The sequence below is a fragment of the Hakea prostrata genome, chromosome 1 (genome assembly GCF_041222555.1).
Source record: "Hakea prostrata isolate BN-2017 chromosome 1, UWA_Hpros_2, whole genome shotgun sequence".
Classification (NCBI taxonomy): Eukaryota; Viridiplantae; Streptophyta; class Magnoliopsida; order Proteales; family Proteaceae; genus Hakea; species Hakea prostrata.
Window position 1 is genome coordinate 10,582,452 of NC_142600.1, and position 21,694 is coordinate 10,604,145.

General features: G+C 32.0%; 3 protein-coding genes across 3 annotated transcripts; all 3 read left to right on the forward strand.

Annotated features, from left to right (window-relative positions):
• The first annotated feature begins 732 nt into the window (after positions 1 to 732).
• On the forward strand, positions 733 to 4,402 carry LOC149027395 (protein neprosin-like). The gene is made up of 7 exons (XM_089163115.1): positions 733 to 942; positions 1,095 to 1,181; positions 1,305 to 1,508; positions 2,674 to 2,838; positions 2,995 to 3,048; positions 3,688 to 3,831; positions 4,034 to 4,402. Exons 1-7 carry the CDS (start codon positions 733 to 735, stop codon positions 4,400 to 4,402), a joined length of 1,233 nt encoding a protein of 410 aa, XP_089019241.1.
• Positions 4,403 to 6,011: 1,609 nt separating this feature from the next.
• Positions 6,012 to 12,125, forward strand: LOC149027396 (protein neprosin-like). Its single transcript, XM_089138523.1, has 8 exons — positions 6,012 to 6,199; positions 8,324 to 8,432; positions 8,721 to 8,807; positions 8,909 to 9,112; positions 10,312 to 10,476; positions 10,634 to 10,687; positions 11,410 to 11,553; positions 11,757 to 12,125. Exons 1-8 carry the CDS (start codon positions 6,012 to 6,014, stop codon positions 12,123 to 12,125), a joined length of 1,320 nt encoding a protein of 439 aa, XP_088994649.1.
• Positions 12,126 to 16,369: 4,244 nt separating this feature from the next.
• Positions 16,370 to 19,886, forward strand: LOC149027397 (protein neprosin-like). The gene is made up of 7 exons (XM_089142480.1): positions 16,370 to 16,579; positions 16,708 to 16,794; positions 16,918 to 17,121; positions 18,258 to 18,422; positions 18,597 to 18,650; positions 19,172 to 19,315; positions 19,518 to 19,886. The coding sequence occupies exons 1-7, from the start codon at positions 16,370 to 16,372 to the stop codon at positions 19,884 to 19,886; spliced, it is 1,233 nt and encodes a 410-aa protein (XP_088998606.1).
• The last annotated feature ends 1,808 nt before the right edge of the window (positions 19,887 to 21,694 follow it).

Below are 21,694 nucleotides of genomic sequence, written 5' to 3' on the forward strand. Positions count from 1 at the left end.
GCATATAAAGGCATTGTAAACAGCTAACTTACCTATTATTTGAGAAAGCTTATATGGAAAATAGTTAAGAGTTTTTCTTTTTGCTTCATATCAATGGGAGCCTTTTTTTGTTTTTGTTTTTCTCTTCAATGAAACAATAAATGGGAGCCTGAATGGTAAACGATATTGGTATATAGAAGGTTAGATTATTAATCAATGAGTCTAAAGGGGTAAACGTATTTTCCTTATTTATTTTAAAGATATGGTATACTCTTTTGGTGAAAGATATGGTATATGGGATAATATATGATTTTTTACCTACATTAGCTACAAGACCAGTTGTACATATTCTAAACCTCACATAAACCATTCTGCTTTGTTAGGAACCCATGCTGGGTCAGGCCGAGTCGATGCATCTAACCTGTTCAATTCTACCTTATCAAACAATATGGGGTTGAGATATCTTATATCTATTTGATTCTCAAAATTTATCCCATGCAAGCCTGTATGCATGTTATAATGAGATTGGATCAAGATAACCTTTCTTTCTTAATTTTTAAATTGTGATTACTTGCCTTACAGAATGGTCTCATGAAGGAAACAGAAAAACACAAATGTTACGTATTGGTTAAAATTTATGGCAAGAATTAATTACAATTTACATTGATTAATTGTATAAAATTTTTGGGCATTTAAATAGGCCACCAATGTTTTGAATTGATCAGTAAACAAGTTTTTTTTTCCCAGTTGATAATGGCTTTTCTTGGGTTGGCAAGTGGTGTTTCAACAACTAATGGTTTCAAGGGTATCATCGCATTGTTTTTATTCTTTCTATATACTTTAGATTTGAAAAGCCATGGGGTGGAAGCAGCAGGAAAGAGGTTGGAGCAAATTGAAGATGATTTGGAGCTGGAAAGACAACTTCAGATTTTAAATGTGCCTCATCCTCTCAAGACCATTATAGTACGTTATCTATATATATTTTTTATCTTGACTGCATACCTAGGCAAAGCCATGGATGGTTTTTCACACGCATAAAGAAACAAGAAAACTTGGTATACAGCATTAGATGTTTGATCCTTACTTCTTTTTTCTTTGACATTTTGACATTGTAGACAAAGGAGGGTGATATCCTAGATTGTGTTGATTTCTACAAGCAACTTGCTTTGGCCCATCCATTGCTCAAAGATCACAAAGTCCAAGTATGCTGTATTCCTAATCCATTTAGTTATTTTATTTTTCTTGCTTCTCACAAATCAAGGCCAAGGGCATATCTTATAAAATCCACTGAAAGTTTGACTTCTAATACTATAATTTCTTTGCAGATGAAACCTATTGTTTCCCCAAAATGGGGGGCAAATAGTACTGTTGGATCTTTCCTAGTTACTTTTGAACTTGAAGAATGTCCCGATGGAACTGTTCCCATTCGTAGAACTTCAAAAGAAGATCTTTTACGGGCTAGAACTTTATCAAGGGAATTCACCACCAGTTTCAATAACCAAAGCAAGAGACACTTTGCTGGACAATTTGTAAGTAATCACCATCTCATATTTTTGCTAGCTAACTCATGTTTCAAACCAAAGCATAACCTCGCTAAAGGGTGATACTAATTTTTTTCCCCATCATTCAAAACTTTAAAGGGTCTACCTAGTAGACAGGACTAGTGACATTCAATTATTTCGAGGGTGTATTCGTTGCACTCACAAGACTAGTGACGTTGTAAAGTCTATGGAAGATTTTAGTGTACACAACTTTTTATCTCTTTTTCAGAAAAGAATTGAATTCAAACCCATTACCGCTTGTCACAATAAAGTGATCTTAACCATTCATCACTCAACACCCTAATAGACTTTACAATTTTGGATTCAAGTAAAAAGGTTTTTCTTTTTTTCTATTTTTCTTTGTTTGTTTGTTTGATTTTGGTTTTTGGTCTTTATCAATAGTGATTAAGGAAATATATCTTGATGGGTTACTCAATTGGTAAAACCAATACCTCTTAGTAAAGAAGTTACTGATTTGATCCTTGTGACCAGCATATGTAATATATCCATCCCCCATATATAAAAATCCCTCATGTACCCTTTTTTTTATATCTTGATGGGTTCTACAATGTTAAACCATATGGAAGACTAATGGCCCTTAGTTGATTTGAAATTTGTATTACTTACCATGTATTGAGCCGTTTTCATAGGTATCCCAATCTTGATCAGACTTTATTTTGGATAAAAAATCTAGATTAGAATTTAGTTATTAAGACTATCATACAATATAATGCTCTTAAGCTAATATTCAGAAGAAGTCATTGAAATTATGACAAGCTGTTGACTTTTGCTTAGCATTACATGGAAGACAAACATTATCCAAAATGATCTTGTTTGAGAGAAACTATGCAACCTGTTGTCCAACTTGTTTAGGGGATAACCATTTCTAGTTAGAACTTATCTAGAATATAACACAATCTGGAGATATGGTTCTTGATGTCATTATGAAAAAGAGTAAAAGTATGCTTATCAAATTGTAGGCACTGATATATGCAAAATACTCAAATGCTTTTTTTTTAGGCAAAAGAGTTGCATGATTAGATGTCTATACTTATATAGTTTTGAATTATTATAATAGAAGTAGATGAGTTTTTTGTTTTTTTTTGTTCTTTGTATTGAACATTTTGTTAACCTTTTGAAATTGATCATTCAGATTGCAGATGTTAACAATGACAATCAGGCTCCACTTCATGGAGCTTCTGCATTTATTAATGTATACAATCCAGCTATTTCAGACCTGAAGCAATTTTCAAGTGCTCAAATTTGGATTAATGGTGGTCCAAATGACAATCCTAATTATATAATGGCTGGATGGACGGTATGTAGTTGACAATTTCAATTTATTTAATACTCATTCCCTCACTTGACCATTTTTGTGCCCTAATCCAAAGGAAAAAAAAGGGACCTTGTAATGTAAAATTGAAGAAATTGCGAATTTAATCTAACTTTATTTTCTACACTTCATGAAAATCAGGTTAATCCAGGCTTATATGGTGATAAGCAAACTCGGTTATTTACATTTTGGACGGTATGTTTAAAACCATTGAATTCTTTAATTTGTGTCATTTTAAAACATGAATTACAAGGGTTGGTGACACATTATCTTGTAGTCAAAAGTACATGCTTCTTTATTTTAAAATGTTTAGTTTTTGAGTGACAAAAAAATTAAAATTCATGCTTCATTTCCACATTCTTAAAATTGATAGATGATATGCTGTATCACCGTAGTTGAGTGTGACATCAAGTTTTTTAATATTTGCTTAAAATGGGAGTTTAAAGTTTTTAGCTTTTAGTGAGATTCTTATTATAGTTGAACTTCATTTCATTTTAATAGAATTTAAAAGGTCTTGCTTTTCTTAAGCAAACATTTCTCTTTAAAAGCTTAACAATGGTTTATTTATTTATTTTTAATTTTTATCCTATTTTCTCTTAAAATTGTCCATTTCTTGGCAAACTCAATTAATAGAAAAATTCTCAATTGTTTCTATTATATACATTTCCACATGACAAATCTGTGATGTATGGAGAAAGTTACAAGAAAATATTAACATTTAGTGGCATTCATTGCCCTAAGCAATTCTAATTTGTTCATTTTTCTAATGGATAAATAATCAAAATTTTTATAGTATATACATAATTTTAATAACTGATGTTTCAAACTATGCAGGGCGATAATTACAAGAATGGGTGCTATAATACACTTTGCAAAGGTTTTGTACAGGTTGACAAATCATTCACACCAGGTATTGTTATATCTCCAGTCTCTACAATCGGTGGAGATCCATATGAGATCCAAGTCTCTATTTTTCAGGTATTACTATCATTGATCTTTTAATTATTTTTAATGTTTGGTACATTACAAATAAAATAAGTTTTAATGGTATTGCCAAGATTTTTTGTCTCTTATGTAGACATTTACTATAGGAATGCATCTCACACATTTAGTTGGGTTAATCTCAATTAGTAGAACACTTAGCTCACTTTCAGTAATTTCATTGCTTATTTTCTTATAGGATAAAGGCACAGGGGACTGGTGGTTGACATTCCAGAACATAAAAATTGGTTATTGGCCAAAAGTGTTGTTTAATTCTTTAGTTGATGGTGCTAAAAGTAATTCTTGGGGAGGAATTGTAAGTGCTGGTTCTAAAGGAGTTAGTCCTCCAATGGGAAGTGGTGCTTGGCCTCGTCAGAAATATTCATGCTATTTCCGTAAGATTGAGTATCTAACCAAAGACTACATTGTCGCACATCCACTAACACAACAAAGCGTAAATATTCGTGTGGATAACAAAGATTGCTTTGATATAGAGTATGAATCCTATGATGAACTAAGAGATGATGCTTACTTTTGGTTTGGAGGACCGGGTGGAAACTGTGGCTAGTTTGTCTACAACATGTGATTAATGATGATATGTTTCTGTAAAGTTTCAATCATCATGAATAAATGAATGGGGCTATGCTTTTGTTCCTTTTATTTAACACCCATAATTATGTATATAGTACCTTTTCTACTACTAATGCATTTATAATGCAAGCTTATAATAATCAATTCCGTGCAAAAAATAAATTGTTCAAAAACAGATCCCATGAAATCTAATGCCAAGTCTTGTGGAAAGGAAAATTTCATTTTTAAAAAAGAATTAGGTGGACAAATTATTTTCTAAGGACATCCAAGTAGGTTATGGCATATTAGTTGGAAAAAAATCGTCTGCTGTTGACAGCATTGCACCACCACGGTAGGACGTGTGAAGTATGCCAAATCAAAGGTTGAAATTAAGTTATCCATTTTAAGCAAAAGGAACCCAGTTTTGAAACCAGTTTAACAAATACCTGCTCGTTTCTAGCTACCCAATTGCACGTGCATCATTTCTTCCGCTTTCTTCTTCTCTTCTTGAATTGAACCACATGTTTATATGCTTCTCTGAGGGGCTCCTCTTCCCAGCAAAGAATCTTGCAACTATGCCTTATTGTTGTTGTCTCTGTGATCTTAGGCTCTAAACATCAATTTCCTCGGATGATTTTGAAAACCTTGAAAAGAAAACACTGGTAACTCTGTGTTTGGAAACCCAAATCTCTGCATGCCCTCTCTGGTTTTGTATTTGGATTAACATGTAAGTCTTTCACTCATTAAATGATGTTAATTAACTGAAATCAATGCCACGATACTTCTTTAGTTTGTTCTAACTTGAATACAAGTCAGATATGGTATTTCTGTCACTATTTCCTCTTTGTAAAGAAAAACTCAATTCCAAGGAGGAAGTGATGATCTGTTCTGTTGTTAGGGCTTTTATTCAGTTATTTGTGATCGGTTTGTGCTTCAGTTCAAGAAGAGAAGAAGAGAAGAAGAAAGGATTCGGTATAATCGGCAGATGGATGGGTAGCGGTTAAACGGGTTGTGAAATTAGGTGTCTTCCACTTAAAATGAGTAATTTAATCCCAACCTTTTATATGGTATACTCCACATGTCCTACTGTGGTGGTGCACAACAGACAATTTTTTCTTGCATATAAAGGCATTTCATTGTAAATAACTAACTTGCATATTATTTGAGAAATCATACATGGAAAAGAATTCAGATTTTTTTTCTTTAAATCAATGGGAGCCTCAGTGGTAAAGAAGGTTCTTAGTTAATAATCAACAAGAGTCTAAAGGGGTGGGATTAAATTATTCTTTCATTTAATCACATTATGGATCATCTGGTCTTCTTTCAACAAAGCAACATATAAGAAGCCCTACAAATCCCCTAGCCAGATCTGGTGGCTTGCGCAATCTTTGAATGCAGAATCTCACCAAGCCCTTAACATTGGCAGCAGGAAACTGAAGAAAAAACAAAGCATTTGTTGGTCCCCACCTCCGTAGAACTACATCAAATTCAACATTGACGGATCTTAAAAAAAGGAGTCTACTGGTACCTATAAAGCCGGTGTGGGAGGAGTGGCTTGAGATCACCTCGGTCATGCCTTATTGTGCTTTGCTATTTCTAAGTACAACATGACTGCTCTCCAAGCAGAAGCAGAAGCTATTAGATTTGCGCAGCAACTTGCCATCAAGAACAACAATAGAAAAGTCATATTTGAAGGAGACAATGAAGCAATTATAAATCTTATAAATCACAGGAATGATCAAGAACCTTGGAAGATGAAGAACACACTGGATGAGATCCGTTCCTTGAAACTGAAGTTTGATTTCATCACTTTCAATCATACACTAAGAGAAGGAAATCATGCAGCTGATAGACTGGCCTCTCTTACTGCCTCTCTTTCATCCACTCATTTCATTTCTTCCACTCCCCCCCTCCTACTACACTGGAATTTGTACTTTGATGCTACTGGATGTCCCTTCCCTAGAGGTTTCCATTTCAAATAAATTCTCTAGTTTACCCAAAAAAAAAAAATCTAAAGGGGTAAGCATATTTTCCTACTTATTTTGAAAATACGGGACCATTCTTTTGGTGAAAGATATGGTATACAAGAGAGTATGTATATGATTTTTCACCATATATATGCAAAAGAAGCTTATCTACAAGACCCGTTGTACATCTTCTAAACCTCAAATACAAGAAAAAGGTAAGGATAAAAATTGGTTTGACCTTAGTAATAATTTGAATTTGAATGCCAAATATATTTTGGTAAGTAATTAACTTTGTCCGTGACATAGAAAAGATTTGGGATAATTACTATTGCCCCTTTGTATTTTGGTTTTATTACTAATCAAATAGTGTTAACATCAAATATGTAATATCTATTTTGCTTTTTATTAAAATTAAAAAGTTAAAAATATGACATTACCCTCATTTATAGAAATTATATTAAATGTCAACTATATCCTTAAAATCTTATATTTTAAAATTAATTTTAGCTTTGATGGGACCACACACTTATGGTTGTTGAAATTCTCATGTTTTACTGGGCGTGGTGGGGGTCGGGGGTCGGGGGGTTTTAATCCTCCGGGGTGCCAAAAGGGGGGGTTTGTTTTGGGGTGGGTGGGGGGGGAGACAACCGCCCCCCGGGTGGGGGGGGGACCCACTACCAAATATAAAAAAAACAACCAAAAACCAACCCCCCAAAAACACCATAAAATTTTCACAATCACACAAATAAATTAGCATATATGATGCTAATTAATAGAAAATTTGTAGACAAAAAGAGAATCACAACTCAGTGACTTTCCAAACTTATTCTTCACCACACCAACATATAAAGGCATTTCTTTTAGAAAGCTTTTATGGAAAAGAGTTAGGGATTCTTTCTTACTTCAAATCAATGGTAGTCCTTTTTTTTTTCTTTCTTCCTTCAACGAAACAATCAATGTGAGGTGTGGCTTTAACATGATGGAGCTTTGGTGTGATTCTCTCAATGTTGTTCTTCGGGTGGTTCATTGGGTTCGTGAGACCAACGGTTGTGCTGATGAATTGGCGAGCTTAATTTCGGTTCCAGTGAAGATTTGGTTGGATACAAACAGTTTGCCCGACAAACTTTACAAAATGGTTTGTGAAGAAATGAAGAGTAGACGGTTCTTCCGTTATTGCTTTGTATTAGCTTAATATTTTATTAATATAATATTCTCACCTTGGACCAAAAAAAAAAAAAAAAAAAATCAATGGGAGCCTAAATGATAAAAGATATGGTATATAGAAGGTTATTGATTAATAATCAATGAGTCTAAAGGGGTAAACGTATTTTTCTTACATGTTTTGAAGACATGGTATATTTTTTGGTAAAAGATATGGTATATAGGACAATATATGATTTTTTACCTACATTAGCTACAAGACCAGTTGTACATATTCTAAACCTCAAATAAACCATTATGATTTGTTGCTTTGTTAGGAACCCATGCTGGGTCAGGCCGAGTCGATGCACCTAACCTGTTTAATTCTACCTTATCAAACAATATGGGGTAGTTGAGATATCTTATATCTATTTGATTCTCAAAATTTATCCATGCAAGGCTGTATGCATGTTATAATGAGATTGGATCAATATAACCTTTCTTTTTTAATTTTTAAATTTTGATTACTTGCCTTACAGAATGGTCTCATGAAGGAAAAAGAAAAACACAAATGTTGTGCATTGGTTAAAATTTATAGCAAGAATTAATTACAATTTATATTGTTTAATTGTACAAAATAATTGGGCATTTAAATAGGCCACTAATGTTTTGAATTGATCAGTAAAAAAGTTTTTTTCCTCCAAGTTGATAATGGCTTTTCTTGGGTTGGCAAGTGGTGTTTCAACAACTAATGATTTCAAGGGTATCATCGCATTGTTTTTGTTTTTTCTATATACTTCATATTTGAAAAGCCATGGGGTGGAAGCAGCAGGAAAGAGGATGGAGCAAATTGAAGATGATTTGGAGCTGGAAAGACAACTTAAGATTTTAAATGTGCCTCATCCTCTCAAGACCATTATAGTAAGTTATTTATAGTTTTTGATCTTGATTGCAGGCGTAGGCAAAGCCATGGATGGTTTTTCACACACAAACACACACTTGTGGCTAGAGAGAGGGAGAGAAAGAACCAATGCGAATTCTATATTGAAGATCTATTAACGTTAGATGGGCGCCAACATTTTTACATTTATTTTCTTATGTCTTTAACCGATAAGAAAGGGAGTAGAAAAATGCACCAAAGAAACAAGAAAACTTGGTATAGAGCATTGGATGTTTGATCCTTATTTTTTTTTTTTTTTGACATCGTAGACAAAGGAGGGTGATATCCTAGATTGTGTCGATATCTACAAGCAACCTACTTTGGCCCATCCATTGCTCAAAGATCACAAAATCCAGGTATGCTTTATTCCTAATCCATTTGTTTAATTTTTTCCTCTTGCTTCCCGGCATATCTTATAAAATCCACTGAAAGTTTTAACACTATAATTTCTTTGCAGATGAAACCTAGTGTTTTCCCAAAATGGGGGGCAAATAGAACTGCTGGATCTTTCTTAGTTACTTTTGAACTTGAAGAATGTCCCGATGGAACTGTTCCCATTCGTAGAACTTCAAAAGAAGATCTTTTACGGGCTAGAACTTTATCAAGGGAATTCACCACCAGTTTCAATAACCAAAGCAAGAGAAACTTCGCTGGACAATTTGTAAGTAATCATCATCTCATACTCTGCCTAACTCATGTTTCAAACCAAAGCATAACCTAGCTGAAATGTGATACTAACTTTTTTTCCCATCATTCAAAACTTTAAAGGTGTACCTAATAGACAAGACTAGTGACATTCAATTATTTCTTGCAAGGGTGTACTCGTTGCAAGACTAGTGATGTTGTAAAGTCTATTGAAGATCTTAGCGTACACAAACCTTTCATTAGTATTTAAGAAAAGAATTGAATTCAAACCCATTACCGCTTGTCACAATGAAACTATCTTAACCATTCATCACTTAACACCCTAAAGAGACAATAAAATTTTGATTCAAGTACAAAGGTTTTTCTTTTTTTTTGGTTTGTTTGTTTGATTTCATTTTTTGGTCTTTATCAATAGTGACTAAGGAAATATAGCTTGATGGGTTGCTCAGTTGGTAAAACCAACACCTCTTAGTAAAAAATATCACCGGTTTGACCCTGCTTACGGCATATGTAATATCCCCATCCCCTATATATAAAAATCTCCCATGTACCAAAAAAAATAAAAAAATCTTGATGGGTGTTACCATATTAAACCATATGGAGGACTAATGACCCTTAGTTGATTGGAAATTGTATTACTTATCATATATTGAACCATTTTCATAGGCATCCCAACCTTAATCAAACTTTATCTTGGATAAAGCAATCTTCAATAGAATTGAGTTATTAAGAGTATCATACAATATAATGCTCTAATACTAATATTCAGAAAAAATTAATGAAATTATGACAAACTGTTGACTTTTGCTTAGCGTTACATGGAAGACAAACTTAATCCAAAATGATCCTCTTTGAAAGAAACTATGCAACCTAAACTCTATGACAATGTCAATCTTGCTTTAAGGGATAAACATTTCTAGCTATAACTTATCTAGAATGAAAACTTTTCCTATAACACAACTTGGTTTGTTCTTGCTTTAAATCCAATGTCATTACTTAAAATAGTAGAAGTAAGCTGATCAAATTGTAGGCACAGATATATGCAAAATAGTCAAATGCTTTTTTTATTTTTATTTTTTAGGGAAAATAGTCGCATGATTGGATGTCTATACTTATATAGTTTTCAATTATGATAATAGAAGTAGATGAGTTATTTTGTTTTTTTCTGTTCTTTGTATTGAACATTTTGTTAACCTCTTGAACTTGATCATTCAGATTGCAGATGTTAATAATGATGTAGAGGCTCCAATTCATGGTGCTTCTGCATTTATTAACGTATACAATCCAGCTATTTCAGACCCGAAGCAATTTTCAAGTGCTCAAATTTGGATTAATGGTGGTCCAAATGACAATCCTAATTATATAATGGCTGGATGGACGGTATGTAGTTGACAATCTCAATTTATTTAATACTCAGTCCCTCACTTGACCATCTTTGTGCCCTAATCCAAAGGGAAAAAAAAAGGACTTTGTAATGTAAAATTGAAGAAATTGCGAATTTAATCTAACTTTATTTTCTACACTTTATGAAAATCAGGTTAATCCAGGCTTATATGGTGATAAGCAAACTCGGTTATTTACATTTTGGACGGTATGTTTAAAACTATGGAATTCTTTAATTTGTGTCATTCTAAAACATGAATTACAAGGGTTGGTGACACATTATCTTGTAGTCAACCGTACATGTTTCTTTATTTTGTTCCAATTAAATAAAATGTTCAGTTTTTTTGAGCCACAAAAAAAAATTAAAATTCATGCTTCATTTCCACATGCTTAAAATTGATAGATGATATGTTTAGAATAACAGAGAGAGGAGAGAGAGAGAGAGGGGGGCGGGAGGGGGCCCCGGCGTGGGTGAGTTGTGTTTGACATAAAGTTTTTAAATATTTGCTTAAACTGTGGTGAATAATATTTGCTTAAAACAGGAGATTAAAGTTTTTAGCTTTTAGTGTGATTCTTATTATACATGAACTTCATTTTACTTTAATAGAATTTAGGAAGGTCTTGCTTTTCCTAAGCAAACCTTTATCTTTAAAAACTTAACAATGATTTAACCTGTTTATTTTTATCCTATTTTCTCTTAAATTTTATCCATTGTCAAACTCAATTAGTAGAAAAATTTTAAATTATTTCAAATATATACATTTCCATATGACAAATAATATATGGAGAAAGTCACCAGAAAAATTTACCTTTAGTGGCATTCCTCTGCCCTATACAATTCTTATTTGTTCATTTTTATAGAGAAATAATCAAAAATTTTATGGTATACATATTTATTTTAATAACTGATGTTTCAAATTGTACGTGCAGGGCGATAATTACAAGAATGGGTGCTTTAATACACTTTGCAAAGGTTTTGTTCAGGTTGACAAATCATTCACCCTAGGTATTGTTACAGAACCATATTCTACAATCGGTGGAGATCAATATGAGATACAAGTCTCCATTTTTCAGGTATATACTACCATTGATCTTTTAGTTATCTTTAATGTTTGGTACATCACAAAGAAAATAATTTTTAATGGCATTGCAAAGATTTCTTATCTCTTAGGTAGACATTTACTATATGAATACATCTCACACATTTAATTGGGTTAATCTAAATCAGTAGAACACTTAGCTCACTTTCAGTAATTCCATTGCTTATTTTCTTATAGGATAAAGGCACAGGGGACTGGTGGTTGACATTTCAGGACACAATACTTGGTTATTGGCCAAAAATCTTGTTTAATTCTTTAGTTGATGGTGCTAAAAGTAATTCTTGGGGAGGAATGGTAAATGCTGGTTCTAATGGAGTTAGTCCTCCAATGGGAAGTGGTGCTTGGCCTCGTCAGAAATATTCATGCTATTTCCATAAGATTGAGTTTGTAGGCTCGGACTACATTGTATCACATCCAATGTCACAAAATAGCGTAAATATTCGTGTGGATAACAAAGACTGCTATGATATAGAGTATGAATCCTATAATGCTCGAAAAGATGATGCTCACTTTTGGTTTGGAGGACCTGGTGGCAACTGTGGCTAGTTTGTCTACAACATGTGATAAATCATGATATGTTTCTGTAAAGTTTCAATTATCATGAATAAATGAATGGGGCTATGCTTTTGTTCCTTTTATTTAACACCCGTAATCATGTGTATAGTACCTTTTCTACCACTAATGCATGTATAATGCGAGCTTATATTAATCAATCCCATGCAAAAAATAAATTGTTCAAAAACGTATCCCATGAAATCTAATGCCTAGTCCTCTCGGTAGTTTTTTTTTTATGAATGTAGTTCTATTACCCAAAAAAAAAAAAAAAAAAATCTAATGCCTAGTCTCAGGGAAAGGAAAATTTCATTTTAAAAAAATATTTAGGTGGACACATTATTTTCTAGGACATCCGAGTAGGTTATGGCATATTAATTGGAAAAAATGGTCTGCTATGCACAGCAGTGCACCACCATAGTAGGACACGTGAAGTATACCAAATCAAATTGCATTGGCACCCCAAAATGGAGGCCTTAAAGCACTGACACCGCACTTTATGTTCAAAAAGCATAGAGACCCCAAAATTGAATTTTTGTTGGATATATTTGTCAAATTATCACTGAAAACAGTGAAATCATTGTTTATTTTCAAAAATATCATATAATAAATAGTGTCTCATGAAAGGTTTTCAGTGACAAATTTGACAAATATATCCAACAAAAATTCAATTTTGAGGTCTTTGTGCTTTTTAAACATAAAGTGGGGGTGTCAGTGCTTTAAGGCCTCCATTTTGGGGTACTAGTGTAATTTGCTCAAAAAAATATAATTTTCCTGTACATTAAGCATTCACTTAATGTCGTACACAACTTTTAAACATAACCGCATTGATTTCCTAATTAATTGCCATTTTAATTGGCATACTATTATTTAAAAACTTTTTAAAAAAAAAAAAAAAAAAAAAAAGGGAAAAATAATTGGCCCCCCGGTTTTTTTTATTACCACCCACCCCCCCCCTCTAAAAAAAAAAAAAAAACCCCCCACCTTTTTAAAAACCCCCCCCCCCCCCCCCTTTGGTTGTTTGTGTGGGGGTGGGGTTTTTTCTTTAAAAAAAACACACAAAAACACCCCCATATCCCTTTCCCTTCTCCCCTTTCCCCTTTCTGTTGTCTTTTTTATAATAAATAAAAAAAAAAAAAATAAAAAAAAAAAAAAAAAAAAAAAAAAAAAAAAAAAAAAAAAAAAAAAAAAAAAAAAAAAAAAAAAAAAAAAAAAAAAAAAAAAAAAAAAAAAAAAAAAAAAAAAAAAAAAAAAAAAAAAAAAAAAAATAAAAAAAACTGAAGTTTAGTGAGGTGGGAAACCAAATGGTTTGGTTTTGCAAAAAGTTTTAATTAAATAGGGGAAAACTTTTATTAGAGAAATTTAAATAATAGAAAATAAACCAAAATACAACTCATTCCCATTGTTTTCTTTTTTTCTTCTTCTATTTTACCTTTGTTTACAAGTGATAATGCTTAAAACTCATAACTTGCTTATCGTCAATAGTAGCGTTTGTTAGTAAGTAACTTACTTTCTCTTTCATAAACTATTGAAATAGTGTGAGTGAAAAATTGGAAAGAGAAGACTCTTTTTCTTTTCAGATTTTTTTCCTCAATAACACGCATCTTTAGAAAGATTTAGTTGCTTTTGTTAAGAAAAATACTTAGAATAAAAAAATATGTACAAAAAAGAATAAAAGATTGACTACCTATGTATTTACTTTGTTCTCATGATATTGATACTCTAATATAGAGTGGTACTTTGAGTTAGCTGCTCATTATCTTTAGTATTAATTTCACATATAATTCTAAGACACAAACACCATTTGACTTAGATAATTAGATTTATTTATTTTACTGGTAAAAGATAATATTTTGTGAATTTAAAGAGTTATGGTATTATGTGACAAATGATTTTTTTTTCTATAAACAATGTTTTTTGGTTTTGATGAGTTATGTAACAAATGATTTTTATATATCGGTTTTGATGAGTTATGTGACAAATATTTTTATATATTTTTCTTGTTTGTCTTAAATGTAACGATTCAAAAAAATGAAAAATGATCTCAAATTAGGTTTTTGTCCATTATTTTCCGTATTGAAGGTTGTTTCATAATTTGATTTGTATAGCCACAAAATTTTGAATTATTTCCAAAATATCAATTTGCTATTGATTTGTAAAGAGACAAAACTCCCTCCACCCCCGTATTTTTGCTCTCGTACTTATTCAAATCCATTGTATTAAAACACATATTATACATATATAATTGTTGTACATAATTTATTGAAAACTTACCATTTTCCATATGGGCATATTAATTGTCGTATGTAATTGTATCCGAACTATTGCCGTCGAGGCCGACCCCAGGATGAAATATTGGGGGGGGGGGCGAAAAACGAAAGCTAGTGGCACCTGTGGCTAACTAGATGTTTTTCCCCTTGAATGAGCCTTTAGGAGAGATTTATTGGAAACAATATATGTTGTCATTCATCTTAATTATCATTAATCAATAAAAGGATCTCTCTCTCTCTCTCTCTCTCTCTCTCTCTCTCTCTCGAAGACACATACACATAGAGCATGAGACTGACATGAGACAAATATATATGAAAGAAAAACTAACATTCATAACATCCATATTCATAGAGAGTAATCAATTTCCTTAGAAGGACAACAATCAAAGCTTTATCAAGCGATCACTTCAAATTTACTAGTCATATGTAGTCTCTTGCACTAACTATTTCTGCAGCTGCTAAGAGTACTAATTGCACATGAATTCCATAAGAGTCGAATCAGTAATTTAAATTTGAATTCTATCAAAAAGAGTTATTTTGAATTTTAAATTCATCAAGAGTTCTATATCAAGAAAACTCATTACAAGAATTTGAATTTGAATATCAAGTTTTTTTGTCATGTAAATATTGCCTGTTACAAATAAAAATGTTCTTGCAAAACTTTGGAGATACGTATGTGAAGATAAGCTATGGCTTAAACAAATTTTGTAGAAAGGAATCGTAACTCAGTGGCTTTCCAAACTTATGCTTCACCATGCCAACATATAAAGGTAATTCATTTTGAGCCTCAGTGGTAAATGATATGACATATAGAAGGTTATTGGTTAATAATCAATAAGAGTTTAAAGGGGTAAACATATTTTCCTACTTATTTTGAAGATATGGTATATTTTTTTGGTGAAAGATATGGTATACAAGAGAGTATGTATATGATTTTTCACCATATATATGGAAAAGAAGCTTATCTACAAGACCACTTGTAAATCTTCTAAACCTCAAATACAGGAAAAAGTAAGGATAAGAGTTGGTTTGACCTCAGTAACGAATCAGTAATTTGAAATTGAATACCAAATATATTTTTGTAAATAATCAACTTTTTTCTGTGACACATAAAATATTTTCTTGCCTAATTTTGGGATATGTATGTATAGGTAAGCTTGGGTTTAGACAAGTTCTACAAAAAGAGAATCGCAACTCAGTGGCTTTCCAAACTTAGTCTTCACCATACCAGCATACAAAGACATTTCATTGTAAACAATTAACTTATCTATTATTTGAGAAAGCTTATATGGAAAAGAGTTAGAGATTTTTTTTTCGCTTCATATCAATGGGAGCCCCCTTTTTTTTGTTTTTTTCTTCAGTGAAACAATAAATGGGAGCCTAAATGGTAAATGATATTGGTATATACAAGGTTATAGATTATTAATCAATGAGTCTAAAGGGGTAAACGTATTTTCCTTACTCATTTTGAAGATATGGTATACTCTTTTGGTGAAAGATATGGTATATGGGACAATATATGATTTTTTACATACATTAGCTACGAGACCAGTTGTACATATTCTAAACCTCAAATAAACCATTCTGCTTTGTCAGGAACTTATGCTGGGTCAGGCCGAGCCGATGCATCTAACCTGTTCAATTCTACCTTATCAAACAATATGGGGTTGAGATATCTATATATATCTATTTGATTCTCAAAATTTATTCATGCAAACCTGTATGCATGTTATAATGAGATTGGATCAAGAGAACCTTTCTTTTTAAAATTTTAAATTGTGATTACTTGCCTTACAGAATGGTCTCATGAAGGAAAAAAAAAACACAACTGTTCAGCATTGATTAAAATTTATAGCAAGAATTAATTACAATTTATATTGATTAATTGTACAAAATAATTGGGCATTTAAATAGGCCACCAATGTTTTGAATTGATCAGCAAACAAGTTTTTTTCCCCCAAGTTGATAATGGCCTTTTTTGGGTTGGCAAGTGGTGTTTCAACAACTAATGGTTTCAAGGGTATCATCACATTGTTTTTGTTTTTTCTATATACTTCATATTTGAAAAGCCATGGAGTGGAAGCAGCAGGAAAGAGGATGGAGCAAATTGAAGATGATTTGGAGCTGGAAAGACAACTTCAGATTTTAAATGTGCTTCATCCTCTCAAGACCATTATAGTAAGTTATCTTGACTGCAAACCTAGGCAAAGCCATGGATGGTTTTTCACACGCATAAAGAAACAAGAAAACTTGGTAGAGAGCATTGGATTTTTGATCCTTATTTCTTCTTTTTTTTGACATCGTAGACAAAGGAGGGTGATATCCTAGATTGTGTCGATATCTATAAGCAACCTGCTTTGGCCCATCCAATGCTCAAAGATCACAAAATCCAGGTATGCTGTATTCCTAATCCATTTGTTTATTTTATTCCTCTTGCTTCTCACAAATCAAGGCCAAGGGCATATCTTATAAAATCCACTGAAAGTTTGACTTCTAATAATATAATTTCTTTGCAGATGAAACCTAGTGTTTCCCCAAAATGGGGGGCAAATAGTACTGCTGGATTTTTCTTAGTTACTTTTGAACTTGAAGAATGTCCCGATGGAACTGTTCCCATTCGTAGAACTTCAAAAGAAGATCTTTTACGGGCTAGAACTTTATCAAGGGAATTCACCACCAAGTTCAATAACCAAAGCAAGAGACACTTCGCTGGACAATTTGTAAGTAATCACCAACTCATACTTAGGTTAACTCATGTTTCAAACCAAAGCATAACCTCGCTAAAGTTTGATGCTAATTTTTTTCCCATCATTCAAAACTTTAAATGGTGTATCTAGTAGACAGGACTAGTGACATTCAATTATTTCAAGGGTGTACTCATTGCACGCACAAGACTAGAGATGTTGTAAAGTTTGTGGAAGATCTTAGTGTACACAACCTTTTATCAGTATTTCAGAAAAGAATTGAATTCAAACCTAGTTGTTTGTCACAAAAAAGCGATCTTAATCATTCATCACTCGACACCCTAAAGAGACTATACAATTTGGATTCAAGTACAAAGGTTTTTCTTTTTTCTTTTTTCTTTTTTGTTTGTTTGTTTGATTTTGGTTTTTGGTCTTTACCAATAGTGGCTAAGAAAATATATCTTGATAGTTTGCTCAGTTGGTAAAACCAACACCTCTTAGTAAAGAAGTTGTGAATTTGAATATATATGTATATATATCTTGATGGGTGTTACCATATGAAGGACTAATGGCACTTAGTTAGATTGGACATTTGTATTACTTACCATGTATTTAACCATTTTATTAGATATCCCAACCTTGATCAAACTTTACCTTGGATAGAGCAATTTTGATTAAAATTGAGTTATCAAGAGTATCATACAAAATAATGCTCTCATGCTAATATTCATATAAAGTTAATGAAACTATGACAAACTATTGACTTTTGCTTAGCGTCACATGAAAGACAAATATAATCCAAAATGAACCTCTTTGAAAGAAATTGTGCAACCTAAACTCTGTGACAACATCCAATTTGTTTGAAGGGATAACCATTTCTAGCTAGAACTTATTGAGAATGAAAACTTTTTCCTATAACACAATCTGGAGATACTATTATTGTTTTAAATCCAATGTCATTATGAAAAAGAGTAAGAATATGCTGATCAAATTGTAGGCATTGATATATGAAAAATAATCAATTGCTTTTTTTTTTTGGGAGGAAAATAGTCGCATGATTGGATGTCTATACTTATATAGTTTTTAATTATGATAATAGAATTAGATGAGGGTTTTTTTTTTAATTATTTTTTTTGTATTGAACATTTTGTTAACCTCCTAAACTTGATCAGATTGCAGATGTTAACAATGAGGAGTTGGCTCCAATTCATGGAGCTTCTGCATTTATTACTGTATACAATCCAACTATTGTATACCTTAAGCAATTTTCAAGTGCTCAAATATGGATTAATGGTGGTCCAAATGACAACCCTAATTATATAATGGCTGGATGGACGGTATGTAGTTGATATTCTCAATTTATTTAATACTCATTCCCTCACTTGACCCTTTATGCCCTAATCAAAAAAAAAAAAAGAAAAAAGAAAAAGAAAAAAAAAACTTGGTAATGTAAAATTGAAAAAAATTGCAAATTTAATCTAACTTTATTTTCTACACTTCATGAAAATCAGGTTAATCCAGACTTATATGGTGATAGGCAAACTCGATTATTTACATTTTGGACGGTATGTTTAAAACCTTGGAATTCTTTAATTTGTGTCATTCTAAAACATGAGTTACAAGGATTGTTGACACATTATCTTGATGTCACACTCAACTATAGTGATACAGCATATCATCAATAAATTTTAAGCAGTTAGAAACGAAGCTTGAATTTTATTTATTTATTTATTTTTGCTCAAAAAACTAAACATTTATTTAATTGAAACAAAATAAAGAAGCATAAACTGTTGACTACAAGATAATGTGTCAACAATCCTTGTAACTCATGTTTTAGAATGAAGAAGGATTTGTATCCCTTTCTTGTCAAACTCAATTAATTGAAGAATTTCCAGTTGTTTCTAATTTAAACATTTCCATATGACAAATCAGTGATATATGGAGAAAGTCACTAGAAAAGTTTATGTTTAGTGGCATTCCCCTACCCTATACAATTCTAATTTGTTCATTTTTTTTATTGGATGAATAATCAAAAATTTCATAGTATACATATTTATTTTGATATCTAATGTTTCAAACTGTGCAGGGCGATAATTATAAGAATGGGTGCTATAATACACTTTGCAAAGGTTTTGTACAGGTCGACAAATCACTCACCCCAGGCATTGTTATACAGCCATATTCTACAATCGGTGGAGATCCACATGAGATCCAAGTCTCCATTTTTCAGGTATTACTACCATTGATCTTTTAATTGTTTTTAATGTTTGGTATATCACAAAGAAAATAAGTTTTAGTGCAATTGCCAAGATTTCTTATCTCTTATGTAGACATTTACTATATGAATGCATCTCACACATTTAATTGGGTTAATTTAAATTAGTAGAACACTTAGCTCACTTTCAGTAATTCCATTGCTTATTTTCTTATAGGATCAAGGCACAGGGGACTGGTGGTTGACATTTCAGAACACAAAAATTGGTTATTGGCCAAAAATCTTGTTTAATTCTTTAGTTGATGGTGCTAAAGGTAATTCTTGGGGAGGAATTGTAAATGCTGGCTCTAATGGAGTTAGTCCTCCAATGGGAAGTGGTGCTTGGCCTCGTCAAAAATATTCATGTTATTTCCGTAAGATTGAGTATGTGGACAAGGACTACCTTGTCTCACATCCAACGTCACGGCAAAGCGTAAATATTCGTGTGGATAACAAAGATTGTTATGATATAGAGTATGAATCTTATGATGATCTAAAAGGAGAAGCTAACTTTTGGTTTGGAGGACCTGGTGGCAACTGTGGCTAGTATGTCTACAACATGTGATTAATCATGATATGTTTTTGTAAAGTTTCAATTATAATGAACAAATGAATGGGGCTATGCTTTTGTTCATTTTATTTAACACCCGTAATAAGTGTATTATTACCGTATTAATACGCATATTCAAACGTGTAATTAAGAAAAATATCATTTTCCCATACATTAAGCATTCACTTAATGTCGTACACAACTTTTAAACGTAACCATATTGATTTCCTAATTAATTGTCATTTTAATTGGCATACTAAATGTTTATTTTTATTTTTTTATAACTTTTTTAGAAAAATAAATAATAAAAAAATAGACCAAAATACAACTCATTCCCATTTTCTTTTTCTCTTCTTCTATTTTTTCTTTGTTAACAAGTGATAATGCTCAAAACCCATAACTTGCTTATCGTCAATAGTTGCATTTGTCAGTAAGTAACTTACTTTATCTTTCATAAACTATTAGTGTCTTAGATTTTCATTCTATACCATAAACACCTTCTTCAAAATGTCGAAATAAATTAGAATGGATTCAAACATTGGGATCAAAATTAATCCCTAAATAGCATAGAATAGCCACACAATATGTTTTCTAAATACGTTTTAACTTACTGTCTGTTACTGATGCTAGTTCCAAAATCAGCAACTTATAGCAGTGGAATAGAAAAACCCAACAGACTGAGTAGTGTGAGTGAGAAATTGGAAAGAGAAGACTCTCTTTCTTTTCAGATTTTTTTTCTTCTCAAAAACATGCATTTTCAGAAATATTTAGTTGCTTTTGTTAAGAAAAATAATTAGACTAAAAAAATATGTAAAAAAAAAAAAAATAAAAGAATAAAAGAATAAAAGATGGACTACGTACGTACCTATGTGTTTACTTTGTTCTCATGATATTGATACTCTAATCTAGAGTAGTGGTATTTGAGTCAGCTTCTCATTTCACATATAATACTAAGAGACAAACACCATCAGACATAGATAGTTAGATTTTTTATTTATGGGTAAAGATAATATTTTGCTAATTTAAAGAGTTGATGTATTATGTGACAATAATATTTTTCCTTCTGTAAACAATGTTTTTTTTTTGGTTTTGATGAGTTATGAGTTGATGAGTTATGAGACAAATGTTTCTTCTATATTTTTCATGTTTGTCTTAAATGTAATGATCCAAAAGAATGAAAAATGATCTCAAATTAGGTTTTTTGTCTGTTGTTTTTGGTATTGAAGGTTGTTTTTTTTTTTTTTTTTTTGGGGGGGGGGGGGTTCAAAGGCCCTTTTTATATATAGGGATAGGGATATTACGTATGCCGCCAGTAGGAGTTGAACCCATGACCTCTCCACTGAGAAGCAGGTTCCTAACCATCCTACTACTCCTCCATTGGCTTGTTTTCATAATTTGTGTAGCCACAAAATTTAGAATTATTTTCAAAAGATTAAATTGCTATTGATTTGTAAAGAGACAAAACCCCCTCCACCCCTGTATTTTTGATCTCATACTTATTCAAATCAGTTGTATTAAAACACGTATTATACACATAAAGTATGATTGCTGCACACGATTTGTTGAAAACTTACCATTTTCCATATGACTGCATTAATTGTCGTACATATCCGTATCCGAACTATTGTTGAAATTTAACTTACTAACTATAGTGGCACCTTTGGCTAACTAGACATTCCCCTAAACCCTAAACCCTAAACCTAAACTACCTTCAAATTCCACAAATTCGGTTTTAGTATGTACCATACTGAATTTTAAACGGTACAGTTTTAGATGGTACGGTTTAGTACGATTAAATGGTTTCG